This window comes from Pituophis catenifer, unplaced genomic scaffold (assembly GCF_029215685.1).
Source record: "Pituophis catenifer annectens isolate HBS135680 unplaced genomic scaffold, rPitCat1.0.hap2 SCAF_2, whole genome shotgun sequence".
In the NCBI taxonomy this organism is placed as follows: domain Eukaryota; kingdom Metazoa; phylum Chordata; class Lepidosauria; order Squamata; family Colubridae; genus Pituophis; species Pituophis catenifer.
Window position 1 is genome coordinate 25,375,411 of NW_027256882.1, and position 27,029 is coordinate 25,402,439.

Sequence of the window (27,029 nt, forward strand, 5' to 3'; positions counted from 1 at the left end):
GGGCGGTATAGAAATAAAATTATTATTATTATTATTATTATTATTATTATTATTATTATTATTATTATTATTATTTGTATGTTTCACTTTTGTATCTTGGATATTTTTTCAAAATAGACTTCTCCACAACTCTTATATGAGACATAAAACTTATATTGTCTAAAATCCACTTTTGATGGATCTTTTGCTCTCAAATCAATCAGATTGAGTATGGTTTAAAAAGAACCCATGACAAATTGGTGGCAGTGGTGGGATTGCTTCTGACTCATGGGACCCAGTAAGTACCATGTATGAAAACAAATGTTAGCTGCTAAAGGAAGGGATTTGGCACTCACAAACTACAAGTCATGGCAAGCAACAACCAACACTCTGGATGCAGAAATCAGACTTTTCATTCTAGCCTTCGAACGACAAGCAGGGATAGAAAGGTAGAACAGACAGAAAAAGAGCTAGGTCCAGATACTTGGCTGAATACCAAAATAGAAATACTGAAGCATCAGCAAGAGGTATTAGGGTTTTTTTTAACCTAAAAGATACTTGAAAAATAATGTGATAATTGTGTTTGATATTTTGGAATATTTGAAACAATATAATGAAAAACAATCAGGAATATTTCTACATGCACAAAAGTCCTTTGATTATTTGAACATGGCAAAAACTACAAGCAGGATTAGGGATCCACCTTGTTCTGGTTTGCACTAGAAAGGCAATTTATGCATGCATATCTAAGGTCTACAATTTATTTGTATTATTACTCAAATAGTCCTTGCATGGGATTTTAGACAATTTTGTTGTTGTTAGTTGCGAAGTCGTATCCGACCCATCGTGATCCCATGGACAACGTTCCTCCAGGCCTTCCTGTCCTCTACCATTCCCTCGAGTCCATTTAAGCTCACGCCTACTGCTTCAGTGATTCCATCCAGCCACCTCGTTCTCTGTCGCCCCCTTCTTCTTTTGCCCTCAATCTTTCCCAGCATTAGGCTCTTCTCCAGTGATTCCTTCCTTCTCATTAGGTGGCCAAAGTATTTGAGTTTCATTTTCAGGATCTGGCCTTCTAAAGAGCAGTCAGGGTTGATCTCTAGTACTGACTGGTTTGATTGGCTTGCAGTCCAAGGGACTCGCAGGAGTCTTCTCCAGCACCATAGTTTAAAGGCCTCAATTCTTTGGCGCTCAGCCTTTCATATGGTCCAACTTTCACAGCCATACATTGCAACTGGAAAAACCATATACGCACTTTTGTTGGCAGGGTGATGTCTCTGCATTTTAGTATGCTGTCTAGATTTGCCATAGCTTTCCTCCCGAGAAGAAGTGTCTTTTAATTTCTTGGCTGCAGTCCCCATCTGCGGTGATCTTGGAGCCCAGGAAAATATTATATCTTGGAGCCCAGACAATTATAGTTAGTCCTCAATTTACAACAGTTCATTTAGTGATTGTTAAAAGTCACAGTAGCACTGAAAAAAGTGACTTATGACCATTTTTCAAACTTATGACTGTTGCAGCATCCCCATGGTCATCAGATCAAATTTCAGATGCTTGGCAACTGACTCATATTTATGACACTTGAAGTGTTCCCAGACCATGTGATCACCTTTTGTGATTTTGTGGCAAGTAAAGTTAATAGGAAAGCCAGATTCATTTCACAACAGAGTTACTAACTTATCAACAGCGATTCACTGTAGGAAGAAAAGTCATAAAATGGAGCAAAACTCACTTAATAACTGTCTCTCTCAGCAATAGAAATTTTGGCCTCAATTGCAATAATACGCCGAGGACTCCCTAGATTTCTGTTGAAGCACTTCTCACACTTCCCTTTACTGATAAGGCTTCTCCGCTGTGTGGATCTTTTTATGTGCGGTAAGAGCAGAACTCCACCTAAAGCCCTTTCCACATTCAACACATGTATATGGTTTCTCTCCTGTGTGGATCCTGTTATGGGAATTGAGACTACTACTACAACTAAAGGTCTTTCCACATTCCTCGCATTGATATGGCTTCTCTCCTGTGTGGATCCTCTTGTGCGAATTAAGACTACTGACACAAGTAAAGGTCTTTCCACACTCCATGCATTGATATGGTCTTTCTCCTGTATGGATCCTTTTATGCGTGGTAAGAGCAGAATTCCACCTAAAGCCCTTTCCACATTCAACACATTTATATGGCTTCCCTCCTGAGTGGATCTTCTTGTGGGAATCAAGATGTCTGCTGCAACTAAAGCTCTTTCCACACTCCATGCATTTGTAAGGTCTTTCTCCTTTGTGATTCCTTTGATGTCTTGTAAGAGAATCATAATAACAGAAGGTCTTTCCGCACTCCATGCATTGATATGGCTTCTCTCCTGTGTGGATAGTTTTATGGTGAATCAGAGCATATTTCCTACTAAACCTCTTTCCACACTCAATGCACTGATATGGTGTCTCTCCTGTGTGGGTCTTCTTGTGGGAATCAAGATGATTGTTAAAAGTAAAGGTCCTTCCACACTCCATGCATTGATATGGCTTCTCTCCTGTGTGAATCCTCTTGTGGGAGTTAAGACTACTGGTACAAGTAAAGCTCTTTCCACACTCCATGCATTGATATGGTCTTTCTCCTTTGTGAATCCTTTGATGGATTATAAGAGAACGATTATAACAGAAGGTCTTTCCACACTCGACACAGTGATATGGCTTCTCTTCTGTGTGGATCATCTTATGGGTATTAAGATGACTGGTACAAGTAAAGCTTTTTCCACACTCCATGCATTTATAAGGTCTTTCTCCTTTGTGATTCATTTGATGCATTATAAAAGACTTAGAATAACAGAAGGTCTTTCCACACTCCATGCATTGGTACGGTTTCTCTCCTGTGTGGATCCTCTTATGGGAGGTAAGATGACTACTCTTGCTAAAACCCTTTCCACACTCTATGCATTGATATGGCTTCTCTCCTGTGTGAATCCTCTTGTGAAACTTAAGACTACTGCTACAAGTAAAGCTCTTTCCACATTCCATGCATTTATAAGGTTTTTCTCCTTTGTGATTCCTATGATGGATTATAAGAGAGTAATTATGAGAGAAGGTCTTTCCACATTCCATGCATTGATATGGTTTCTCTCCTGTGTGGATCCTCTTATGGGAATTGAGACTACTGCTACAAGTAAAGGTCTTTCCACATTCCTTGCATTGATATGGCTTCTCTCCTGTGTGGATCTTCTTATGGGAATTGAGACTACTACTGCAAGTAAAGCTCTTTCCACACTCCATGCATTTATAAGGTCTTTCTCCTTTGTGATTCCTTTGATGGTTTATAAAAGAACTATTATAAGAGAAGGTCTTTCCACATTCCATGCATTGATATAACTTCTCCTCTGTATGGATAGTTTTATGCTGAATCAGAACTCTTTTCCTACTAAAGGTCTTTCCACATTCCATGCATTCATATCGCTTCCCTTTTCCCTCTTTCAAATGGCTCGCTTGGCATTCCTTCTTGCAATTCTTATTCTCCTGCCCATTATAGCCTTAAAAAAGAAAAATGAAAACCTTAACAAGAATAGGAGAACAATCAAACTTTTTCTTCTGAAATTTAGCAAAAGAATCATCAATATATATATTTTAACCAGGCTAGAAACTAAGTCAGTGAGTACCAGCATTCAGCCTCAGGGATGAATGCTGGCTGGGTGACTTTGGGCCAATCTCTATCAGCTCAACCCATGTCTCAGGGTTGGTGTTGAAGGGAAAACAGCAAGAGGAAGGAATATTGGGTTTGTCCACTGCCTTTATTATTTACAAAATATAAAGGCAGGATATAAATAAGTGATTTTTAAAACTTACTTCACTTAACCTATTTTTTAATAACATATAAGCCCCCCTCTGACCCCATGACTTTTCTATGCTTCTGAGCAGAGATAGGGATTCTTACCCAGAGAAGCCAGATTCCTGGAATTCTCCAGCATGACTTCTCCATGGAGCGCTCTTTGGTCAGCGTCCAGTTGAGACCACTCCTCCTTAGAGAAATACACAGCTACTTCCTCAAAAGACACAACATCCTAAACAAGGAAACAAGTTTTCCTTTTTAACAGATAATCCCAAGAATAACTTGACAATTTTCTTCTACCAATTCAAGGAGAGAGATCCAGTGAACAAAATGGGCATCTTGTGCAGAATTCAGAATGAGAACTCACCTGACATTTTTGCCAATGGCTTACTTTAGCCACTGAGGGGCAAATGTAACCCAACTCCACACCTTATTGAAGGTGTTGGAAGAGCTTGTAGCAGGATATGGCGATTCTCAATCACCAGGATATGGTTGTCCTCAAAAGATATTTTTTTGGAATGATATGTGAGAATGACCCTCGGAGGAAGAGCCCTGAGGCTGACAACAGTCTGGTCAAAGAAAACTGACTGTGAAGCAGGAGGGGTGGAGAAAGTGTCTCACGAAGGATCCCTCAGAAGGGAAAGATAGGGTAAGCTAAATATGAATATCAGATTTGTATTGCTTGGAAACAGCAATTTATTACATTGAACTCTAGAACAAAACCCATCCATGGACCTTTTCCAATGTGTCTCCTGCTTACCTGAAGTAGCGGTTTAGCCAATCCTTCAGCTCCACCACAAAGTTGAAGTGATTCAAAAATTTCCAAGGACAGCTTTCTACTCTCTGAGAAAGAGAAAAATGGTGGAAGCAGATTTGTTAGAGACATTCCAATCAAGAGGAGCAAAAGAATCAGATAAATATTATTTCTTTATGTGTGTTTCTTGCAGACAAATTATTTCTGTTTCCAATTTTCATAGTCGTGTAAAGATTTTTTTTCTTTTGGAAGGGGAATAAACTCCTAGAATGCCCAAAAATTGGGAAACTATATTTCACGTCAGCACAAAAGAATAATAATAGAAGAGCAGCCTTATATATTAAAGAATCAATGGACTCTAAACAGATCTATTCAGACGAAGAAGGAAGAATTTTGAAACAATGGTTCCAAACATTTGGAAACAATGATTAATTAAAAAAAGACCAATATATGCAGCTAATAATAAGCAAGAAAAATTCTACCAAGCATTACACAAGAAAATACTGGAAATGGAATACCAAAATATTTGTCTCCTAGGAGACCCTAATGCAATAGTGGATGAAAAACTAGATTATATAAGCACTAAAATAGGGAAAAAAGGAAGAAAGAGATTACCTAAGACGTTTTTCAAAATGAGAGAAGAAATCTGTATACAGGACGTCTGGAAAGAAATAAATCCGAAAAAGTCTCAGTACACATTTTATTTGAACAGACACAAATAATGGTCTAGAATTGATATGATATGAATATCCCCTGAATTAAGAACCAATATACTTGAGGTGGAGATAGAACCTAGTGTTTGGGCTGACCATAACCCAGTAAAATTGACTTGGAGAATAAAGAAAAAATTTAGGTGGACACTGAACCAATCCATATTAAAAGAAAAAGAATTTACAGAACTTGCAGCAAAGGAAATGAAATTTTTCTTCAAAGAGAATAAAAGAGAAGACACCTCATTTCAGAATGTATGGGATACAGCCAAAGCATATTTCAGAGGATTAGCTATAACTTATACGGCTAAAAAGAATAAAGAGAAAAAACAACAAGGTATGATGATGTTAAAAGAAGAGTATAAGAAACTGGAGTTAGAACTCCAAAGACATCCACAGAAGAAAACACTCAAAAGAAAAATGGACATAAGTAAACTCAAATTGAACCTAATATACTCAGAAGAAATAGCCCAACAAACCAAAAAGGGCAAAACAATTTTTTTGGAGAATGCAAATAAACTGGGAAGATGGCTGGCGTACAAACTGAAAAAAGAAAAAGAGAAAAAGGTGATAAATAAACTACAAGATGAGCAGGGAAACATAAAATTCCAAAATGAGACAATAAAAAAAAATAGTTAAAGAATATTATGAAAAACTATACGATACAGAAAACAAATCTATGGAAAAATAAGACAACATGTGGAAGAAGCTAATCTACCCCCAAAGTTCCAGAAAACGTTAAAAATATGCTAAATGAAAAAATAACAATTTGGGAGATAACAGAAGTGATAAAAAGACAGAAAAATGATAAAACCCCGGGCCCAGATGGGCTACCTGCAGAATTCTATAAATGCTTTTCAGATATGTTTAGCTTATCACTGAAGGAAGTTTGTAACAAACTATAATTTGAAGCTAAACTACCAAACACATGGACAGAAGCGAACATTACGCTAATACCAAAAGAGGTGGTAGATCTGACACAGATAAAAAATTATAGACCAATATCTCTATTAAATGTGGACTATAAAATCTTTGCTTCAATAATAGCAAAGAGATTGAGATTCAATTTATCCATCCAGATCAAAATGGTTTCTTACCTAAAAGACAAATAAAACACAATTTAAGGATTATCTTAGATACATTAGAATACTATGAAACACGTCCAGGAAAACAAATGGCACTAATTTTTTTAGATGCTCAGGAAGTCTTTGATAATGTAAACTGACAATTTATGACACATCAACTAAATTGTATGGATTTTGGAGAAAAATTTATAAATGTTAATTAAGACGATATACTATAAGCAAACAACCAAAGTAATTATAAATGAGAACTATATAGAGAATTTTCACAAATAAAGGAACAAGACAAGGATGTCTACTATTTATATTGACTTTGGAAGTCTTGAACAAAAAAATCAGACAAAATCCAGAAATTAAAGGAAAGTGTTCTGACCCAGTCTTAGCAGAAGCAAGAAACAGACTCCTCACCAGTAAAAAACCCTCTTTATTTACCTCTTGTGAATTAATTACATTCACCCAGTGAAAGTCCAGGCAAAAGTCCTGTAAGGAGTTAACTGCAGCAGACCTTATCAGTTCATTACAATAAGGTTTCAAATTAAGTCTTTGTTACAGAAAACACAATGAGCAAAATCTCTAGAAATACAAACTGTTGTCTCCTACAACCACCACTCTCCTTTCCTTCTGTTTATTCCCCAGCCAGAGAGGGGCCATTCAGCATCCATGTTTGCTTTGTTTCCCAAGTCGACTCCTTCTCCTCCATTGTTCACCTCTCTTAACTGCTCTGTGCATACGTGCATCTGGAACAGACCCCAGCTGTTCTTCCTCCTCACTCATCTCAGCCTCCAAAGGCAGCTGCCTCTCCGGTGGCTGGGAAATGTCGGACAGCCCTGGCTCTCTCTCTGTGTACAACGCTGAGCATCCATCAGAGACTTCCCCAGGCTCCAGAACTGGCCCAAGTTCTTCCCCAACCTCATCATCCGACTCTGCTGCCAGCTCTGCTGGCAGCTGGCAGGACACAACAGAATGGAGATAAGGGAGGAAAGATACAAAAAGCAAGCTTATGCAAATGATTTGGTATTTATTGTAGAACCGTTGGAGATAATTTGTAAACTATTAAAAAAGATAGAGGAGTTTGGAGAGGTAGCAGGATTGAAAATAAACAGAGAAAAAAACTAAAGTTATAATCAAAAACCTTACACAAAAACAAAAAGAACAACTGGAGGAACGTGTGGACTTTCAAATAGTTAAGAAAGTTAAATATTTGGGAATATACTTAACAGCAAGATGTGGAACGATAAAAGGAGATAACTATTTAAAATTATTTAGGCAAATAAAATTAGATTTGGAAAAATGGAAAAAATTACATCTATCAATGGTGGGAAGGATTGCTACTGTAAAATGAATATTCTACCAAAACTGCTTTTCCTGTTCCAAACAGTACCTATAAAAATTGAAAAGAAATTCTTTGATGACTTGAATAAACTGATTCTGAAATTTGTCTGGCAAGGGAAAGAAGCAAGAATTAAATTGAAAATGTTATATGAACGTAAAGAAAATGGAGGATTTGGACTACCAGATTGGCTCTTATACTACCAAACATCTATTGTGGCCCGCCAGCAGCCAACGGAGCTGGCAGCAGAGTCGGACAGTGAGGAGGTTGGGGAGGAACATGGGCCAATCCTGAAGGCTGGGGAAGGCTCGGACGAGAGCTCTGCGTTGGAGGCAGAGAGGGGGCCAAGGCCGTCTGGCAGTTATCAGCTGCCTCTGGAGCTAGACAGCAGTGAGGCAGAGGAACAGCTGGAGCCTGTTCCCAGTGTGCGCATGCGCAGAGCTGCCAGAAGAAAAGAACAGCTAAGAAATCAGGGTCGATTTGGGAATAAAGCCACAGATGGATGATGAATGGCCCCTCCCATAGGAAATAAAAGATGAGAGAAAGGGGAGTGGGCTTTTGCAGGAAACAATTCGTTCATTTGGTCGTTCAGTTCAGGAGTATGAAGATCTGTCCATGAATCTCAGAGTCTCTGTGCCAAATCTTTCCTTGCACAGAACTGCAGTTTTTGAAAATATTTACATGGCAGCTTTCCAAGCTAGATAAGGTCTGTGATCATAAATTCACCTTTGAAAGACTGTTTGCCAGGCCTTTGCTGAATGTGAATGAGAGGAATTCACATTCATTTAATAAAAGGGGTTTTGTCAGGACCGGATTCTGCTTCGTCCTTTTTGGGGAAGCCTAGGTCAGAATAGCATCTGTGATAACATCGCTAAAAGAATGGATAACCCTCAGGCATAAGAGACTATTATATTTAGAAGGACATGATTTACAACTGAGATGGCACGCCTTCCTATGATTCCTATGACATTTTATTCTTCCTAAGAATAAAATTCAGAGATACTTCCAAAATCACTACATAAGAAACTCATTATTATTTGTATGGGAAAAAATAAAACCCAAGATCTATTCGAAAATCCCAGAATGGCTCTCAACGATGGAAGCCTTTACATATCCAAATCTGGTGAACTTTGAAAAAATTGTGACATATAAAGATCTTGAACACTGAAGGGGAACTAAAATCTAAGCAAGAGCTTGAAGACCAGGGTATTATATACTATCATGATGGTCTCAATTGCAAATACAATCTAGATACAATAAAGACATGAAAAATTACGGTTTTTATAAAGGATAAACAGCTTTGATCAGATACTATTGAATTCTGATGAAAAACTAATTAAGAAAATATATAATTTTTTACTAAATTAAAAAAATGGATGAACAAGTAAAAGATACAAAAATACAGTGGGAATTTTTTTTTTGGTCATAATATAGAATTAGAGAAATGGCAAAATTTATGGGAGAGGAATTATAAATTAATAATGGCGACTTCTTATAAAGAAAATGTATATAAAATGTTTCATAGATGACACATACCACCTGCTATGTTAGCTAAAATGTTTAAAAATATGTCTAGCAAATGTTGGAAATGTAATAAAAAACCGAGCACATATGTGGTAGACTTGTATTAAAGCAAAAAAATTTTGGGAAAAAATACATAAGTGGCTAGAAAAGATGACAGGAAAGCATGTAAATTTTAAATCTCAACTGTTTATACTACGTATAACATCAGAAAAACTTGATAAGCAAAGTATATATTTAATATTGCATGTCTTAAGAACACCGAAGATTATATTCGCACAATATTGGAAAAGTGAAGAAACATCACGAGATGAAGAAATAATTAGGAAGATATTAGATTGTGCAGAAATGGACAGACTTACACTAAAGATTAAACAGAAAGAAGAAACAGAATATTATCAAACATGGAACCTATTTTACCAATGGTTAGATAAAAGGGGTAGAGATTAAGAATGCAATCTGTATTGTTAAGCAAATTAAGTAACCCAGAGAACACGATGTATATTGAGCACTAAAAATGTAAATAATACAAAATTAATAAAATCAAAAAAAAAAAGAATCAGCTAAATGTTAAAATCTCACATCACACAGAAAGAGCTTTTCTCACCTGGAGTGGTATCCTGACTTTGATCTTTGTGTAAGGTCTCCGTGAACAGCAGCTCTTGAGAAGATTTGAATGAAGCTTTCCTCCCCTTCGGATACTCAGTTATAGCTTCCAAGGATTTCTGGACATAATGTGATATGAGAAACAAAGGAAGAGCACTAAGGAATTATCACAGCGCATCTTTCAGAATTCAGAATGAGATCTCACTGCTTTTGACTGATGGCACACCTGAAGCACATGGATCATATTGGAAGTATTTGGAATGCCTTTCAGTGTAGCCAACTAAAATAGTTTTATTGGTCAATTGGTAGTTAGGTTTAAAATTCACTAGTTATCAGTGGCTCCAATTCTTCCTAGGGTGGGCAATGTCAAATACTGGCAAAACCCACCTGACATTTTTGCCATGGCTTACTTTATCCACTGAGGGGGAAATGTAACCAAACTCCACACCTTCATGAGGGTGCTGGAAGAGCTTGTACCAGGTTATGTCTGTGGAGATTCTCAATCACCAGGTCATGGTTGTCCCAAAGATGCTTTTGAAAAGGCAAAACAAAAAAAAAAGTATTTTTTTCTAACGGTATGTGTGAATGACCCTGGGAGAAAGAGACGAAACAGTCTGGTCAACGAAATCTGACTGTGAAGCAGGAAGGGTGGAGAAAGTGCCTCACGATAGATCCCCTCAGAAGAGAAAGATACGCTAAGGTAAATATGAATTATGAATCTAATATTAGATTCGTATTGCTTGGAAACAGCGATTTATTACATTGAACTCCAGAATCAAATGAAACCTTTTCTGATGTTTCTCCTCTTTACCTGACGTAGAGGTTCAACCAATCCTTCAGCTCCACCACAAAGTTGAAATGATTCAAAAAATTCCAAGGACAATTTTCTACTCTCTGTGAGAAAGAAAAAAATGGTGGAAGCAGATTTGTTAAGAGACAGTCCAATCAAGAGGAGCAGAAGAATCAGATAAATGTTGAAATCTCACATCACAGAGAGCTTTTCTTACCTGAAGTGGTTTCCTGGCTTTGATCTTTGCATAAGGTCTCCCTGAACAGCTGCTCTTGAGAAGTTTTGAATGCACCCTTCCTCTCCTTGGGATACTCAGTCACAGCTTCCAAGGATTTCTGGACATGATGGGAAAGCAAAGAATAAGGAATTACCATACTGCACCTTTAAACCATCAGACCCCAATGTCCATTTGCAAAAGTCGAAAGAGAATGGAAGAATTGCCCCAAACACATCCTCTGGAAGAAAAAGGGAACAACTGTCCTTAGGTATTAATAATCCCAGAAAAGGCTACCAAAAAGGAATTGACAAATTCAGAGAGATTCTCTTTACACCTGAAATGATTACATTCTCACACCTGCATCTTTTCTGACTCCTGGACCAGGAGGAAGCCTTCGGCCAAGGCCACAGCCTGGGAACTGGTTTGTGCTCCACACTCTCGCACCCATTTCTCCATCTCTGGGGGAAGGACAACCAGGAACTGCTCCAGGAGCACTAAATCCAGTATCTGAGCCTTCGTGTGTCTTTCTGGCTGCAGCCATTGACGGCAAAGGAGGTGAAGCTGACTGCAAACATCTCGGGGACTCTTCCCCTCCTGGAACTGCACTTTTCTGAAGTCACAGCATTGAACCTCTGAACTGTTGGCTTCCTCTTCTTGGCTCTTCTGCCCAGAATTTGCCCCATTCTTCCCACAGCTCCAAGGCTGAGTAACTGGAGGGCCTTTTGCAACTCCTGGATCTGCTGGGTGTTGTCCCTCCATCATTTCTCTGGTATTCTAATCCAGCTCCAAAATGGATGGATGGATCTCCCAAGTTTTACTAATTAGAAGACGTCTGGCCAAATCTCCTAAACGCCATTCAGTCCTCTTCCCACACAAGATACTTCAGACTCCAAGGGAACCAGGCAAGATTTCCAACTTATAAATCTGAAATGGAAAAAGAAACTTCCAGAAATACAGGCTGACCAACTTAACAACTGAGCATCCACAAAAACCCAAATAAGAAATTCTTATGAACCCAACAATATCTGGAAAGAGGGAGGAAATCTTATTAGTTGGTAGACTAACGTGTGGAAAAAAATTGCTTAGTAACCTTCTGGATCAACTTCAATCAAGGACTAAAAACTTTGGATGTATACATTTTAAAATGTTTTTGATTTCTAATTCCTACTTATTTATTGAAATAATTTTGATGGCTGCTTGCGACATTAAAAACAACCTCTGTAGAATTCAGATGATCAATGTCTCAGGTCACAAACAGCCATTGTGATGAGTTGCTTTCTCAATCGATTTAACAGGTAAATTAATCAATATTTGAAAGTCCAGTATAACTTTATATTGTAAGTGCTGCTACTAGATAGCAGAACCCCATTAACCTCCTGGCCCAAACCGCTATGGGTAGCTGAGAAATCGCAATCAACAAACCACGATTCAATGCAAACAGAATAATACTTGGATCAATAAACGAGCTACGACCTAATATTTTGATTCAGGCATCTCCCGGAAAGAGTTTTCTCACTTTTCGCCTAATCCTGAATGACTCCGACTTTTCTGGCGGTCCCGATTTTCCTCCTGGAGGAAACGTAGCAGGACCGTAGCTTTTAATTTCTTCCCTGCCTCGCCCGTTCATGCATGCACAGGGGCGGCAGGGGAACATGGGACAAGGGGCTCCCCTCCCCACTTTCCAGGACTTAATGAAGTTGCATCTCTCCACGCACGGTCCAGCCCATGGAAAAAAAAGTCCCTCCCCACTTACTCAACTCCGGAATCAGGTCTTGATTTCCCTCCGTGCAAGGCTTCCTTTCAAGCCTCTGCTGGAAAGGCTCTCCCGAAGGCTCGTAGCGAGGGAGGGGGGCGGGGGGGGCACCAGAATCGGGCACTGTAGAAAGGGCGGACGCGCTTTCACTTCTCTGCAAAATGCCCCGTGAGTCTCGGACCTGGTGAAAGAGCGCATGCTCAGTTTCCGCCTGAAGCGGGTGAGGGCCCCCTGCCTCTTTCCAATGGCTACCTGGGGAGCCCCCTGGTGGATCCTGCGTGCAACCCCAGATGGACCCTGCTAGGGCGAAGGGCAGATTGTCATGTTCCATGGGGGCCTGGGATGATGGGCATTGGAGTAGAAGAAGAGGCTCCCTCTAACATTGCCTGTCTGCCGCAGGCAGCAATTTCTAGACTTTCCTTAAGAACGATCTGTGATTTTGTGAATATTGAGAAAATCTCTGTGGAGGCAGAAAAATAACAGGAGCCTCTCTTTGAAGCCAAGGTGGTTTTTGGCAAACTCCGCCCTGAAGTGAGGGAAGATAAGGGGGGTGGCAGTCACAGGATGGGAAGTGAAGGCTTAAGAAAATTTGTACAGGTAGTCCTCAACTTACAACAGTTCATTTCGTAACCGTTCAAAGTTGCAATGGCACTGAAAAAAGTGACTTATGACTGTTTTTCAGTTACCACCTTTGTAGCATCCCCATGATCGTGTGGTTAAAATTCTGAAGCTTCACAACTGACTCATATTTATGGCAGCTCCAATGTCCCAGGTAAAGATAAACATCACCTTCTGACAAAGAAGATCTAGGAAACAAGTTCCAAAATGGAGAGAGAGCTCCAACTCATGGAAGTTTTAGAAATTTTACCTCAAAACAAGGTGCCATGATGGAGAAATGAATGGGAGAATGGTGTCTCATAGGTGATTGGAGGAAAGGTGGAATTACAAAATGCAGGAAGACAAATCTTGAGAAGTACATATAAAGTTCAAATTCCATGAGGCGAAAAAGAAAAAAGGCTTCGTTTTGGTTTTTCAGTAGGGAAGACATGTGGATGTTTGCAAGTGATTCACATTTATGACAGTTGCAGTGTCCTGGGGTAACGTGATCAGCTTTTGTGAACTTCTGATAAGCAAAGTCAATGGGGAAGCCAGATTCACTTAACAACCATGTTACTAATTTAATAATTCCAGTGATTCACTTAACAAAAGTGGCAAGAGTCGTAAAATGGGGATAACTTCACTTATCAAATTTCTCACTTAGAAACATAAATTCTGGGCTCAATTGTGGTTGAAACTTGTGGACCACCTGTAGTCCTTGGTTAAGGAATGTAATTTTGATCAGAACGTCCATCGCTAAGTGATGTGGTCATCAAGTGTGTCATAGAATAAGCCACACCTATGTCAGTTAGGTGTCAGCGTTTATCTGCTGTCCATTAATAAAGAAAAAAAACAAGAGGAAACCCCAGAGGGAATTTAAAGACAGACAGGGTTTATAAGAGTAATAATATTATTGTATATTACTAGAGAGTAAATTGCTTGTATGTACACTGAGAGTTTATGCACCAGAGACAAATTCCTTGTGTGTCCAATCACACTTGGCAAATAAAGAATTTCATTCCATTCCACAAGTATAGTAGCAATAGTTAACAATATAGTTGCAGTAAAAATTGTATAATATAGCATTGATGGAGAATTATATATAATATAGTAATACTATATTTAAAAGAACATTGTAGAGTATCAATATACTGAATATCTAGTATAAGAGAATGAACATAGGAAGAACTTAAATGTGGCTCCTCTCCTGTGTGGATCCTTTTGTGGAAATTAAGATTACTGCTACAACTAAAGGTCTTTCCAACTCTATGCATTTATAAGGTCTTTCTCCTTTGTGATTCCTTTGATGTCTTATAAGGGAGTCATAATAGCAGAAGGTCTTTCCACAGACCGTGCATTTATATGGCTTCTTCTCTGTATGGATAGTTTTATGGTGAGTCAGAGCATTTTTCCTACTAAACCTTTTTCTGCACTCCATGCATTACTATGGCTTCTCTCTTGTGTTGATCTTCTTGTGGGAGTTATGACTATTGCTTCAAATAAAGGTCCTTCCACACTCCATGTATTTCTAAGGTCTTTCTTCTTTGTGAATCCTTTGATGTTTTGTAAGAGAACGGTTATAACCGAAGGTCTTTCCGCACTCCACACAATGATATGGCTTCTCTTCTCTGTGGATTATTTTATGGCCATTAAGATGACTGGTACAAGTAAAGGTCTTTCCACACTCCATGCACTTATAAGGTCTTTCTCCTTTGTGATTCCTTTGATGAATTATAAGCGATGTAGAAAAACAGAAGGTCTTTCCACACTCCATGCATTGATACGGTTTCTCTCCTGTGTGGATCCTCTTATGAGAGGCAAGATCACTACTCTTCCTAAAACGCTTTCCACACTCCATGCATTGATGTGGTTTCTCCCCTGTGTGGATCCTTTTATGGATGGTAAGAACAGAATTCAACCTAAAGCCCTTTCCACATTCCATGCATTGATACGGCTTCTCTCCTGTATGGATCGTTTTGTGGGAATTAAGCTTACTCCTACGAGTAAAGGTGGTTCCACACTCCATGCATTTATAGAATTGTCCTCCTTTGTGATTCATTTCATGAGTTTTAAGAGAATTATTATTACAGAAGGTCTTTCCACACTCCCCACATTTATAAGGTTTTTCTCCTTTGAGATTCCTTTGATGTCTTATAAGAGTGTAATGATAACAGAAGGTCTTTCCACACTCCATGCATTGATAAGTCTCCCCTGTGTGGGTCCTCTTGTGGGAATTAAGATTACTCCTACCAGAAAACGTCTTTCCACACTCCATGCATTTATAAAGTTGTTCTCCTTTGTGATACATTTCATGAGTTCTAAGAGAGTAATTGTTACAGAAGGTCTTTCCACACTCCCCACATTTGTAAGGTTTTTCTCCTTTGAGATTCCTTTGATGTCTTATAAGAGAATAACTATAACAGAAGGTCTTTCCACACTCCCTGCAGGTATATGGCTTCTCTCCTGAATGTATCTTTTTACGGGAAATTAGATGATCGGATTTATTAAAGCTCTTTCCAGACTCCATGCATTGATATGGCCTTTCTCCTGTATTGATGTTTGTAGAGTTAGGAAGCCAAATGACGTGAGGAAAGCCACTTTGTGATTGCTTTGTATCATTACTTTTTGGTTGCATCTGATCTGCAAACTTCGTTTTTCCCTCTTTTGGATGGGTTACTTGGCATTCCTGTTTGCAATTCTTATCCTCCTGCCCATTAAAGTCTTGAAAAAGAAAAATGAAAGCTGTATCAAGAACAGGAAAACAATCAAACCCTTTCTTCTGAAATTTCGAACCATCAATATATTTTGGCCGTTTTGTTAGCAAACAAAGATTCCAAACTACAATTTTAGCAAAGACCCATTTCCAACTGTAACCCTACCGATCCTCATACAAACAGGATTGGGTCAAAGCACAATGAATCTAAGACACAATCCTGATCTAATCTTTGACCTGGGACAGTTCCATGGTGCCGTTGAAATAGTTCCATTCCTGAAGTCAATTGAACACTGTGTCATGCTGGGTCAACAACATACTTACCAGCTCCTGAACCTCATTGAAAGTCTCATCCCCACTTGTCTGCAGAACAGAATCTTTGAAAGCCAAGGGGAATTTCTGGATGGCAGTAACTCCCCACCCTCATTTAGGCTGATGACAAACTTGGTATACAAGTGGGTATATCTCAGAGAAGGGAACATCCCACTCAGGACCCATCCAGTCATAGTTATGTCAGCTCAGGCCCATGGGGAGCCAGTGACCAGGTTCAGGAGTGAATACCGAACCCTGGTAGGCAGAACCTTACTCAAGAGCGGACACACCATCCCTATCTGTAATCTGACCCTCAGATTCTCGCTAATCTCTTCTATGGCCTGGAAATGAATATTTTGTATTTTATGAGAAGACAGCATTTAGAAAAAAACAATTCCTTTATGTAAAAAGGGAGGCTATGCAGTTTTCCAATGTTTTTTTCAATAAAATTCCTTGTTCCATAAATTCAGTTTGGTGAAACAAAACTTAACAAAGTTAAGGCACCAGGCTAGGAACTAAGTGACTGTAAGTATAGTTCAGCCTTAGGGATGAATCATGGCTGGGATACTTTAGGCCAGTCTCTCTGAGCTCAACGCATGTCCCAGGATTGCTGTTGAAGGGAAAACAGCAGGAGGAAGGAATATTGAGTATGTCTGCTTATTTAGATATAAATAAATAGGTGTTTTTATCAGAAATAATATCTAAGCCCCCCACCCCATGACTTCTCTTTATTTCTGAGTAAGAGTTCTTACCCAGAGAAGACAGATTCCTGGAATTCTCCAGCATGACTTCTCCATGGAGCGCTTTTTGGTCAGCATCCAGTTGAGACCATTCCTCCTTGGAGAAATACACGGCCACGTCCTCAAAAGACACAACATCCTAAACAAGGAAACATGTTTTCCTTTTAACAGACAACCCAAAGTATAATTTGACAGTTTTCTTTCACCAGTTCAAAGAAAGAGATCCTGTGAACAAAATGGGCATCTTCTGCAGAATTCAGAATGAAGCATTTGCTTTGACTGATGGCACAAATGAAACAAATTTGATTAAGTTACAAATAGTTGAAATGCCAAATTGGTAATTGGGTCTTAAATCCAATAGTTATTCTTCCTAGGGTGGGCAATGCCAGTTACTGACAAAACTCAACTGACTATTTTGCCAATGGCTTATTTTATCCACTGAGAGACCAACTCCACACCTTCATGAAGGTGTTAGAAGAGCTTTAATAGTATAGCTCTAAGGAGATTCTCAATCACCAGGTCATGGTTGTCCCAAATATGCTTTTGAAAAAGCAAAAAAGTATTTTTTTTAATGGTATGTGAGAATAACCCTGGGAGACAGAAGGAAGAGCCCCAATGCTGACAACAATCTGGTCAATGAAATCTGATGGCGAAGCAGGAGAGGTGGAGAAAGTGTCTCACAAAGGATCCCTTCAGAAGGGAGAGATAGGCCAGGCTGCATATCAGTTTTGAATGATTGAATGTCAGATTCGCATTGCTTAGAAACAGCAATTTATTACAATAAATTCTAGAACAAAATGAAATCCATCCAAGATGCATGGACTTTTTCTGATTTTTCTCCCCCTTACCTGAAATAGTGGTTCAGCCAATCCTTCAGCCACACCAAAAGGAGGAGGTGATTCTAAAATTTCCAAGGACAGCTTTCTACTCTCTGTAAAGGAAAAATGGTGGAAGCAGATTTGTTATAAAGAGAGAGGTTCCGATCAAGAGGGGAAAAAAAGAATCAGCTAAAAACACCCCCTTTGGAAAATGGGACTCAACTGAGATGGTGGTAGGGTTTTTCCCTCCACCCCAAAGAATAGCAGCGATCAAGACTTGGAGCTACCGTCAGATCCGGATAAGAAAGAAAAGAAATTGTAGAAAGAAGCAACCTTAAAGATAAAGAATAGACGGATTGGCTAGTTTTCAGCAATTTGAATTGTTTTAGAATATTGGATTATACTTTTGTTGTCACCTTGATTTGAGGGACTTTGAAAAATTATTTAAAAATATTTTTGGGGACATTTTACTCGCAGCAAAAATGGAGAAAAAGAGCTACATCTACTGGTCAGGGAAGACACTATAGAGCTGAAAAAAAGTGGAAGAAGAATTGAATTTTATTTTTTTTTTGATTGGGATAGATAAACTGGAATACACTAAACAACACCTGCAAATTGATTATACTTGGTGTCTGGAGACTGAAAACATTCAACTTTTAGAATCTTTGAGGATTACAAATATGTGGGACAGTGTGAGAGTGTGAAACAGTTTGGATTTGTTTTGAAACTAAGTGGAGGTTGCTAATGGACTATTTAATGCAGTGATTTTGTGAACTGCTCTAATATTTGTTTTTTTTGGTGTGACAGATAATTGAAACATTGGCATCTTGACAGATTACTGAGTAATGTTTTAATTCACTAAAATAAGGCAAAACGTTACAACAGGGAAAAATAAGTGTATTAACTAAAAGAAATATTACTGAAGCGATGACAAGGAACCATAGGGAGAAAAAGGAATTGATACACGATATAGTTGTGAAACCAGAAAACCATGAGCAAATGACACTGAATAATGAACAAGAAATCCAGAAAATAAAGGAGAAAATAGAAAGAATAGAGGAAAGGACAGGGGAGGGAAAGCAACAAATGATACAAAAAGATAAAAATAGAAGAGGGAACTATAAAATGGGCACATATAAGGATATCTTGGATGAAGAAGGGAAGCTCAAACCCTTGGAAGTATTGAGGGACCAGGGGTTTATTCTGGATTGGTGGAAATATCTCCAGATTAAGTCTAGATTTCAAGAAGATAGAGATAAATGTGGTATTGAAATGAAATATGGATATTTTGACAAAATTATTTGGGGACCAGATAAGAAAATGCTATCGAAAATCTATAACTTTATATTAGATGAGGATAGAGCCGAGACGATAGCTAAAAATCAGCTAAGCATTTGGGAGAAAAACTTAGGATATGGCCTTAATTTCAATGACTGGGAGATAGCTTGGAACAGAAATCTCAAAATAACGAAATCGGTAACATTTAGGGAAAATCACTACAAAATGTTGCATAGGTGGTACCTAGCCCTGGACAGGCTGGCCAAAATATCTCCAAATTCCTCTGCTTTATGTTGGAAATGTGGAAAGACGGTCGGCACCTTTTACCATCTGTGGTGGACTTGCCCTGAGACCAAAAAGTTTTGGTTAAAGATTCGACTCTGGCTCTCGGAAATAATGGGACAAGAGATAGCCCTGGCCCCGGAATCCTTCCTCTTAGGTATGATTGAAGATGGTCTCGACAACAATAACACCCAACTGGCAATTCAAATTATTACTGCGGCTAGACTAGCCTTTGCGAAACTCTGGAAATCCAACTCTACCCCCTCTGAAGAAACATTAATAAATAAAATTCTAGAGTGCGCAGAGATGGCTAAATTGACGAGCGAGCTAAAAAATGAAGAGAACTCTAAGTACTACGAAGTATGGGGAATTTGGTATAACTGGTTAAAGAATAGGATAAAAATATGATAATAGGCTACGATTTGTTAGACACCCGAAATGGACTTAATTGTATAGAAATGTAGAGAATTGTATAGAACTGTATATTGTATAGTTATGGATGGAATTCACTTAATGTTTGATCTATGAAATGTGTAAACATTGCACCTCGGATCAAGATTGTGATTGTACATTGTCTTTTTAAAAATTGGAAAATTCAATAAAGTATTTTTAAAAAAAAAAGGACGCGATAGTAAAAGCTTATGAAATAGAAAAGGCAGATTACACGTTAAGAGATCAAAATATAAAAGAGGAGACACAGAAAGACATTCCTGAAGTGAGGAAAGAACCATTGAAGGGCGTATTGGAGGCTCAACAGAGTAAAGAAGCTGTAGAGATAGATGAAATACTCAGATCAAACATGAACAATGTAAGAATATACAAGATCCCAAGGGATTAGCATGGGAGATGTGCCAAGAAGTCAATAAGAGTTGAAATACGAAAATGGGCAAGAGATGAGGGATAGCTAGAGAATATTTCCCAATACAGGAGTTGTTTTATTAAAAATTAGTATAGAGGTAGAAACTAGAAATAGGTAACATATTACTATGTATATTCTTATATAACATTACATAACTATTATGTAAAGATTAGAAGTTGAAAGATGATCTTATGTGTTTTATCAATGGTTAGGTAATAGAAGTAAAAGTTAGAAACTAAAAGATTAAAAGAATGATTAATCAAATAATGACAATGTATTATTTATTTATTTATTTATTTATTTATTTATTTATTTATTTATTTATTTATTTATTTGTTGGTTCGATTTATATGCCGCCCTTTTCCGGAGACTCAGGGCAGCTTACAATGTATTAAGCAATAGCCTTCATACTTTTGTATATATCTTAGTAGGGCTTTTGGGCCCCCCTAAGCGGTGTTCTTTTTTATACAAAGTCAGCTTATTGCCCCCGCAATCCGGGTCCTCATTTTACCTACCTCGAAAGGATGGAAGGTTGAGTCAGCCTTGAGTCTGGTGAGATTTGAACTTGCAGTAATTGCAGGCAGCTGGTGTTACTTAACAGCACTTTAGTCTGCTGCGCCACCACGGCTCAAAATTTGTTAGTATGGAGAAGCAAATATTACTATCAATATGTGAATACAATTACAGTTTTTTTTAAAATTTAATTTATATGCCGCCCTTCTGTGGAGACTCAGGGCGGCTTACAATGCGTTAAGCAATAGCCTTCATACTTTTGTATATTTATACAAAGTCAGCTTATTGCCCCCACAATCTGGGTCCTCATTTTACCTACCTTTGAAAGGATGGAAGGCTGAATCAACCTTCAGCCTGGTGAGATTCGAACTTGCAGTAATTGCAGGCAGCTGGTGTCACTTTAGCACCACTTAAGCTGTTGCACCACCATGATTATGGTGATTACCATCTATGATTATTACTGCCATTATTATTAATACTTTTTAAAAGGTACCAAATCAACATAATGTTCATGTAGATATAGAGCTTTTATGTAATTTTAAGAAAAATTATAAATAAAATAAAATAAAATAAAATAAAATAATAATAATAATAATAATAATAATAATAATAATAATAATAATAATAATAATAATAATAATATAAATCTCACATCACAGAGAATGAGCTTTTTTTACCTGGCGTGGTGTTGTGATTTTGTTCTTTGTGTAAAGTCTCCCTGAACAGCAGCTCTTGGGAAGATGTGAATGAACCTTTCCTCCCCTTGGGATATTCAATCAAAGTTTCAAAGGATTTCCGGACATGGTGTGGTACAAGAAACAAAGAAAGAGCACAGAGATAGAAATGAATTATTATACTGCACTTTCAAACTTGCAGACACCAATGTTATTGCTGAAATTTGAAAGATAATGGAAGAATTGCCCCAAAAACATCCTCTGGAAGAAAAATGAAACAACTGTCCATAAGAATTAATAATTCCAGAAAAATTTATCAAAAAGGAATTGACAAATTCAGAGAGATTCTCTTTGGAGCTGAAATGAATATATTCTCACACCTGCATCTTTTCCGACTCCTGGGCCAGGAGGAAGCCTTCAGCCAGAGCCACCGCCTGGGAACTGGTTTGTGCTCCACACTCCTGCACCCATTTCTCCATCTCTGGAGGAAGGACAGCCAGGAACTGCTCCAGGAGCACTAAGTCCAGCATCTGAGCCTTCGTGTGTCTTTCCGGCTGCAGCCATTGATGGCAAAGGCGATGAAGCTGAGTGCAAACATCTCGGGGACTCTTCCCCTCCTGGAACTGCACTTTTCTGAAGTCACAACATTGAACCTCTGAACTGTTGGCTTCCTCTTCTTGGCTCTTCTGCCCAGAACTTGCCCCATTCTTCCCACAGCTCCAAGGCTGAGAAACTGGAGGGACTTTTCCAACTCCTGCATCTGGTGGGTGTTGGCCCTCCATCTTCTCTCTGGTCTCTAATCCAGATCAAAATTTTGAGATGGATCTCCCAAGTTTTACTAATCAGACATCTGGCCAAATCTTCTAAAGGCCATTCAGCCCCCTTCCCATACAAGATACTTCGGACTCCAAGAGAAGCAGGAAAGATTTCCAACTTATAAATCTGAAATGGAAAAAGAAACTTCCAGAAATACAGGCTGATCAACTTAATAACTGAACATCCACAAAAACCTGAGTGGCAGTAGGAGGCTAATGCCTCCTACTGAGGCATCATTTAACATCCAGCTGCCTGCAATTACTGTTCAATTCTCACCAGGCTCAAGGTCGACTCAGCCTTCCATCCTTTCAAAGGTAGGTAAAATGAGGACCCAGATTGTGGGGGCAATAAGCTGACTTTGTAAAAATATACAAAAGCATGAAGGCTATTGCTTAACGCACTGTAAGCCGCCCTGAGTCTCCGGAGAAGGGCGGCATATAAATCAAAATAATAATAAAAAAAATAAAAAAACCCAAATAAGAAATTCTTATGAACCCCACAATACCTGGGAGGGAGGAAATCTTACTAGTTGGTAGACTAACATATCTAGGTATGGAAAAAGTTCTGTAGTAACAGAGTCTGGCTCAACGTCTATCAAGAACATAAATTTAAAACATGTTTTGGATTTCTATTTCCTACTTATTCAAATAATTTTGACGGCTGCTTAAAATCGATTTAATAGGTAAATCAATCAATGTTTGAATTTCCAGTATAGCTTTAGATAGCAGAACCCTATTAATATCCTGGCCCAAACCGTTATGAGTAGCTGAAAAATGACAATCAACAAACAAATAATACCCGGATCAATAAACCAGCTACGACCTAACATGATATTTTGATTCAAGCATCTCCCGGAAAGAGTTTTCTCACTTTTCGCCTAATCCTGAATGACTCCGACTTTTCTGGCGGTCCCGATTTTCCTCCTGGAGGAAACGCAGCGGGACCGTAGCTTCTGATCTTTTCCCTGCCTCGCCCCTGCATGCATGCACAGGGGCGGCAGGGGAACATGGGACAAGGGGCTCCCCACTTTCCAGGACTCCGAACTTGATGAAGTTTTGCGTGTCTCCACGCACGGTCCAGCCCGTGGAAGAAAAAGTCCCTCCCCACTTACTCAACTCCGGAGTCAGGTCTTGATCTCCCTCCGTGCAAGGCTTCCTTGCAGCCTCTTGGACTCCTGGAAAGGCTCGGCCGAAGGGTCGTAGCGAGGGAGGGGCGGAGGGGGAGGAGCAGAATCGGGCACTGTAAAAAGGGCGGACGCGCTTTCACCCTTCTCTGCAAAATGCCCACCGAGGGTCTCGGAGGTGGTTAAAGAGCGCATGCTCAGCTTCCTCCTGAAGACGGTGAGGGCCCCCTTGGCTTTCTAAAGGCTACCTGGGGAGCCCCCTGGTGGATCCTGCGTGCAACGTCAGATGGACCCTGCTAGGGACTAAGCCAGATCGTCATGTTTCATGGGGGCCGGTATGATGGGCATTGGAGTATAAGGAAAGGCTCCCTGTGACATTGCCTCTCTGCAGCAGGCAGCAATTTCTAGACTTTCCTTTTTAAAAAATGCCTAAGAATGATCTGTGATCTTGTAAATATTGAAAAAATCTCTGTGGGGGCTGAAAAGGAATAGGAGCCTCTCTTTGAAGCCCAGGTTGCATCATGTGGTTGTTGGCAAACTCAGCCCTGAAGTGAGGGAAGATAAGAGGGCTGACAGAGTCACAGGATGGGTGTCAAACCCAAGGGCTGGGGGCCAGATGCGGCCCGTGATGAGGTCAGATCCGGCAGCCATCATGGAAACTGTAAGGAACTGTTCCGCATCACTTCAGTCCGGCCCACGCCAACCTGGTGTGCATGCGTGCGCACATGAGGCGGTGGGTGCATGAGCACAGGGGCCCAGATCGCCACCACCATCTGCAGGGCAACAAAAGTAGTCTGTGAAACTACGGTAAAAAGAATAGAGATTTTTTTTTTTTTTTTTTTGAGAATTTGGAACATCTGAACTAGTTTTTTTACCGTAATCCCACAGACTACTTTTGTTGCCCTGCATGCGGCAGTGAACGGAGCCGGAAAGCAGGTTAGTGAAGGGATGTGGCTGCCCTGGGGTTGGGCGGGTGGGTGAGGGTTTGGCCTGGGTGGCCTGGCTGAAGGGCCCTAAAGTAAGCCGGGATGGGGCGGGTGGGGCAGCTCTGTAGCACCTGCCTTACTTTGTCTCCCACCCCTCCTCCACAGCCTTGCTTCATTCATCTTCATTCTTCGCCTCTTCTCATGCCCCTGTAACAGAGCAGGAGGATGAGCAACGCACTGGTGCGGCGGCCACAGCGTGGTAATGTAGGGTGGAGGATGAAGCAAGGGAGGGGGTGCGGAGCTGCCCCCCATGCCCCGCACTGGCTTACCTGAGCGGCCCGCAACCAGGCCATCAACATCCTGACAACTGCCTCGTCTTGTGGCAGCTCCAGTAGCCCGGTCCAGGACCCCACGTGCGTTGCTCAGCTTCTTGCTCCATTGTGGCGGGAAAGAGAAGTCTGGTGGCCATGTGAGGTCTTGGTTAGGGTTTCTGGAGCCTTCGCCACAAGGCCAGGCAGTTGTCAGGACATTGATGGCCTGGCTGCAGGGCCCTCAGGTAAACTAGGGCTTAGTGGATGATTAATCCAGGGGGGGGGGTTTCAAAAATTTTTACTACCGGTTCTGTGGGTGGGCATGACATGGCTTGGTGGGCATGGCAGGGGAAGGATACTGTAAAATCTCCATTCCCACCCCACTCCAGGGGAAGGATACTGTAAAATCTCTATTCCCTCCTCACTCCAGGGGAAGGTTACTACAAAATCCCCATTTTGTCCCGATCAGCTGGTACTCGGGAGGCAGAGGAACAGATTTCTTTTTCAGGTGGGGAGGGGGAGTACAACTCCTTAGCATCAGTGTGTGTTAATAATAATATAGGAAATACTAATGCTCTGATGGTCATTTCTAAAAATCCTTTCTTAGTGAGCACCTAGAAGCCAAGAGGAACATATGTGGCAAATTTCAAGTTTGTAAGCTTTACAGTTCTGGAGATTTTGTGATGATGCGTGAGTGGTTTCACTTTTATATATATAGATAACATTGTAAAGTATCAATATACTAAATATCTACCGTGTTTTCCTGAAAATAAGACCCTGTCTTATTTTTTTTATTTGAACCCTGAAATAAGTGCTTGGTCTTATTGCCATGCATTCAAAAGCCCAATTGTGCTTATTATCAGGGGATGTCTTATTTGGGGGGATAAATAGTATAAGAAAACAAATATAGGAAGGACTTACATGTGGTTTGTATGTTTCGCTTTTGTATCTTGGATATTTTTTCAAAATAAAACATTTCCACAACTCTTATAGGAGACAGAAAATTTAAATTGTCTAGAATTCATACTTTTTATTGAAAAAGTTTTTCGAATACAAGTTTTTCCCCCTTTTCCTCCCTTCTTCCCTAACCCCCCCTCACCACCCATCCCCCCCTGTGACTTCTTCTTCACAACAATAAACTAATTCATAATTAATTACATAATATTTTACCATGCCCTTACTCACTCCTCAAAATACTGACCCTTAGCATAGTGTTCTTATAACTCCGCTTTTCTCCGCTTTTCACAATCTACCCTTTTTCTCCTCCCCCAAACTTATAAAATATTATTATTATTACAACAACATGACCTTTACTTTTATATATATTAATTTAACATTTCAAAGCAGCCTTCTCCAAATTTAACATTTATTCAGTTCTATCCAATTCTTCCACTCCCCGAAATATATAACTTAAAAATCCTTTTTCTTAAACTAATCAATCACTAAACTAACCTATTTCAACCCAGTTTCCTGCAAGATTACCATGCACTACAATTCTAAATATAATCCACTGCCCACTCTGCTAAAATATACATATGTCTATATATACGTTCCATTTTATAAAAAAAAGAAAAGACAATAACTTTAAATTTATAATTCATTTAGTATCTTCTTTGATGTCTTTCCACTAGATTGTTAAATCCGTCATCCATAATAGGGTAACATAGCATCCTGGTGCAACAGTTTATTCAAAATCTTCAGTCATCTTCTACCCCCATCAATAATGAATATCCTCATGTATATATAAAAGTAAAAACAACCACCCGAGTGACATTATAATTATATTCCATATAGTTGTAATTGTGGTTTTCATCAGGATTATAAATCCCCATCATCTTAGTGGGTAACAGCCAGATCTTCTGCATGCCCCAGCATGACTCTCTTGCCTTGTAACTCAAAATAGATATAATATATTTATCGGTAAAAGAAATCCAAAATAGTTCAAATCCAACAGTGTAAGGCTCTTTCCACATCCCAAAATCACGGCATTGCAGAGATCTGCCACTTTCCTCAAGATAGTATTAAACAATAATTCGCCACCAATATCTTTTCACATATTCATTTATTTATTTTTTTTAAAATCCCTGGCTTCACTGTTGCTTGGTTTAGAAACTACTATTTCTACGAGATCTGTTTCTTTTCTTTTTCTTTTGCGGGTTGCATTTCCATCCAGATTTCCTTCCTACAAGTTGTGTATCAGCTGTTCGGTTGTCATTCTGCTTTGTAGATTGATCTTGTTGGTTTTGTTTTATTATCTCATATGTCTTATCCATCACTTGTATATCAACTAATTGATTTACGCACTTGTCTGTAGGTTGATAGTTCATCACATTAGAATCAGATGACACTGCTCTCAAATTTATAGACAGTCCAGCTGGGGTATCCAAAGAGTCCAAAGACAGTTTATCTACCACAGCCTCTGTAATTTGATGTTTTCCCTTTATTTCCAACTCCTTTTGCTTGTCCTGTGTTATGCCTAAAGATGTTAAGTTTATTTTTAAAAATTTTTGATAAA

General features: G+C 39.3%; 2 protein-coding genes across 4 annotated transcripts; both read right to left on the reverse strand.

Moving 5' to 3' along the window:
- Nucleotides 1-454: 454 nt before the first annotated feature.
- On the reverse strand, nucleotides 455-11,573 carry LOC139311906 (zinc finger protein 665-like). 3 transcript variants are annotated; one of them, XM_070936431.1, is made up of 6 exons: nucleotides 11,157-11,573; nucleotides 10,800-10,917; nucleotides 10,604-10,686; nucleotides 3,895-4,021; nucleotides 2,788-3,493; nucleotides 455-2,703 (listed from the first exon to the last, which is right to left on the reverse strand). In XM_070936431.1, the coding sequence occupies exons 1-6, from the start codon at nucleotides 11,559-11,561 to the stop codon at nucleotides 1,812-1,814; spliced, it is 2,331 nt and encodes a 776-aa protein (XP_070792532.1). In that variant the 5' UTR covers nucleotides 11,562-11,573; the 3' UTR covers nucleotides 455-1,811. The 3 variants fall into 3 exon arrangements, with proteins under 3 accessions (XP_070792532.1, XP_070792530.1, XP_070792531.1); XM_070936429.1 differs by lacking the exons at nucleotides 10,604-10,686; nucleotides 10,800-10,917 and adding exons at nucleotides 4,550-4,632; nucleotides 9,794-9,911 and having other exon boundaries at nucleotides 455-2,244; nucleotides 2,329-3,493; nucleotides 11,157-11,558; XM_070936430.1 differs by lacking the exons at nucleotides 10,604-10,686; nucleotides 10,800-10,917 and adding exons at nucleotides 4,550-4,632; nucleotides 9,794-9,919 and having other exon boundaries at nucleotides 455-3,493; nucleotides 11,156-11,573.
- A 2,852-nt stretch (nucleotides 11,574-14,425) lies between these two features.
- Nucleotides 14,426-23,373, reverse strand: LOC139311912 (zinc finger protein 436-like). Its single transcript, XM_070936437.1, has 6 exons — nucleotides 23,266-23,373; nucleotides 21,719-22,280; nucleotides 21,342-21,426; nucleotides 17,763-17,845; nucleotides 16,927-17,053; nucleotides 14,426-15,870 (listed from the first exon to the last, which is right to left on the reverse strand). The coding sequence occupies exons 2-6, from the start codon at nucleotides 22,118-22,120 to the stop codon at nucleotides 14,678-14,680; spliced, it is 1,890 nt and encodes a 629-aa protein (XP_070792538.1). The 5' UTR covers nucleotides 22,121-22,280; nucleotides 23,266-23,373; the 3' UTR covers nucleotides 14,426-14,677.
- Nucleotides 23,374-27,029: the final 3,656 nt, after the last annotated feature.

Excerpts from the sequence above, each read along its gene's own strand:
- LOC139311906 (XM_070936430.1), bottom strand. The coding sequence starts at position 11,561 with ATGATGGAGGGACAACACCCAGCAGATCCAGGAGTTGCAAAAGGCCCT. Across the intron at positions 4,633-9,793 it reads AAGTCAGGATACCACTCCAG|AGAGTAGAAAGCTGTCCTTG; the intron begins GTGAGAAAAGCT and ends TCTCTTTCTCAG. Across the intron at positions 4,022-4,549 it reads TGGCTAAACCGCTACTTCAG|GATGTTGTGTCTTTTGAGGA; the intron begins GTAAGCAGGAGA and ends TTCCTTGTTTAG.
- LOC139311912 (XM_070936437.1), bottom strand. The coding sequence starts at position 22,120 with ATGGAGGGCCAACACCCACCAGATGCAGGAGTTGGAAAAGTCCCTCCA. Across the intron at positions 17,846-21,341 it reads AAATCACAACACCACGCCAG|AGAGTAGAAAGCTGTCCTTG; the intron begins GTAAAAAAAGCT and ends TTTCCTTTACAG. Across the intron at positions 17,054-17,762 it reads TGGCTGAACCACTATTTCAG|GATGTTGTGTCTTTTGAGGA; the intron begins GTAAGGGGGAGA and ends TTCCTTGTTTAG.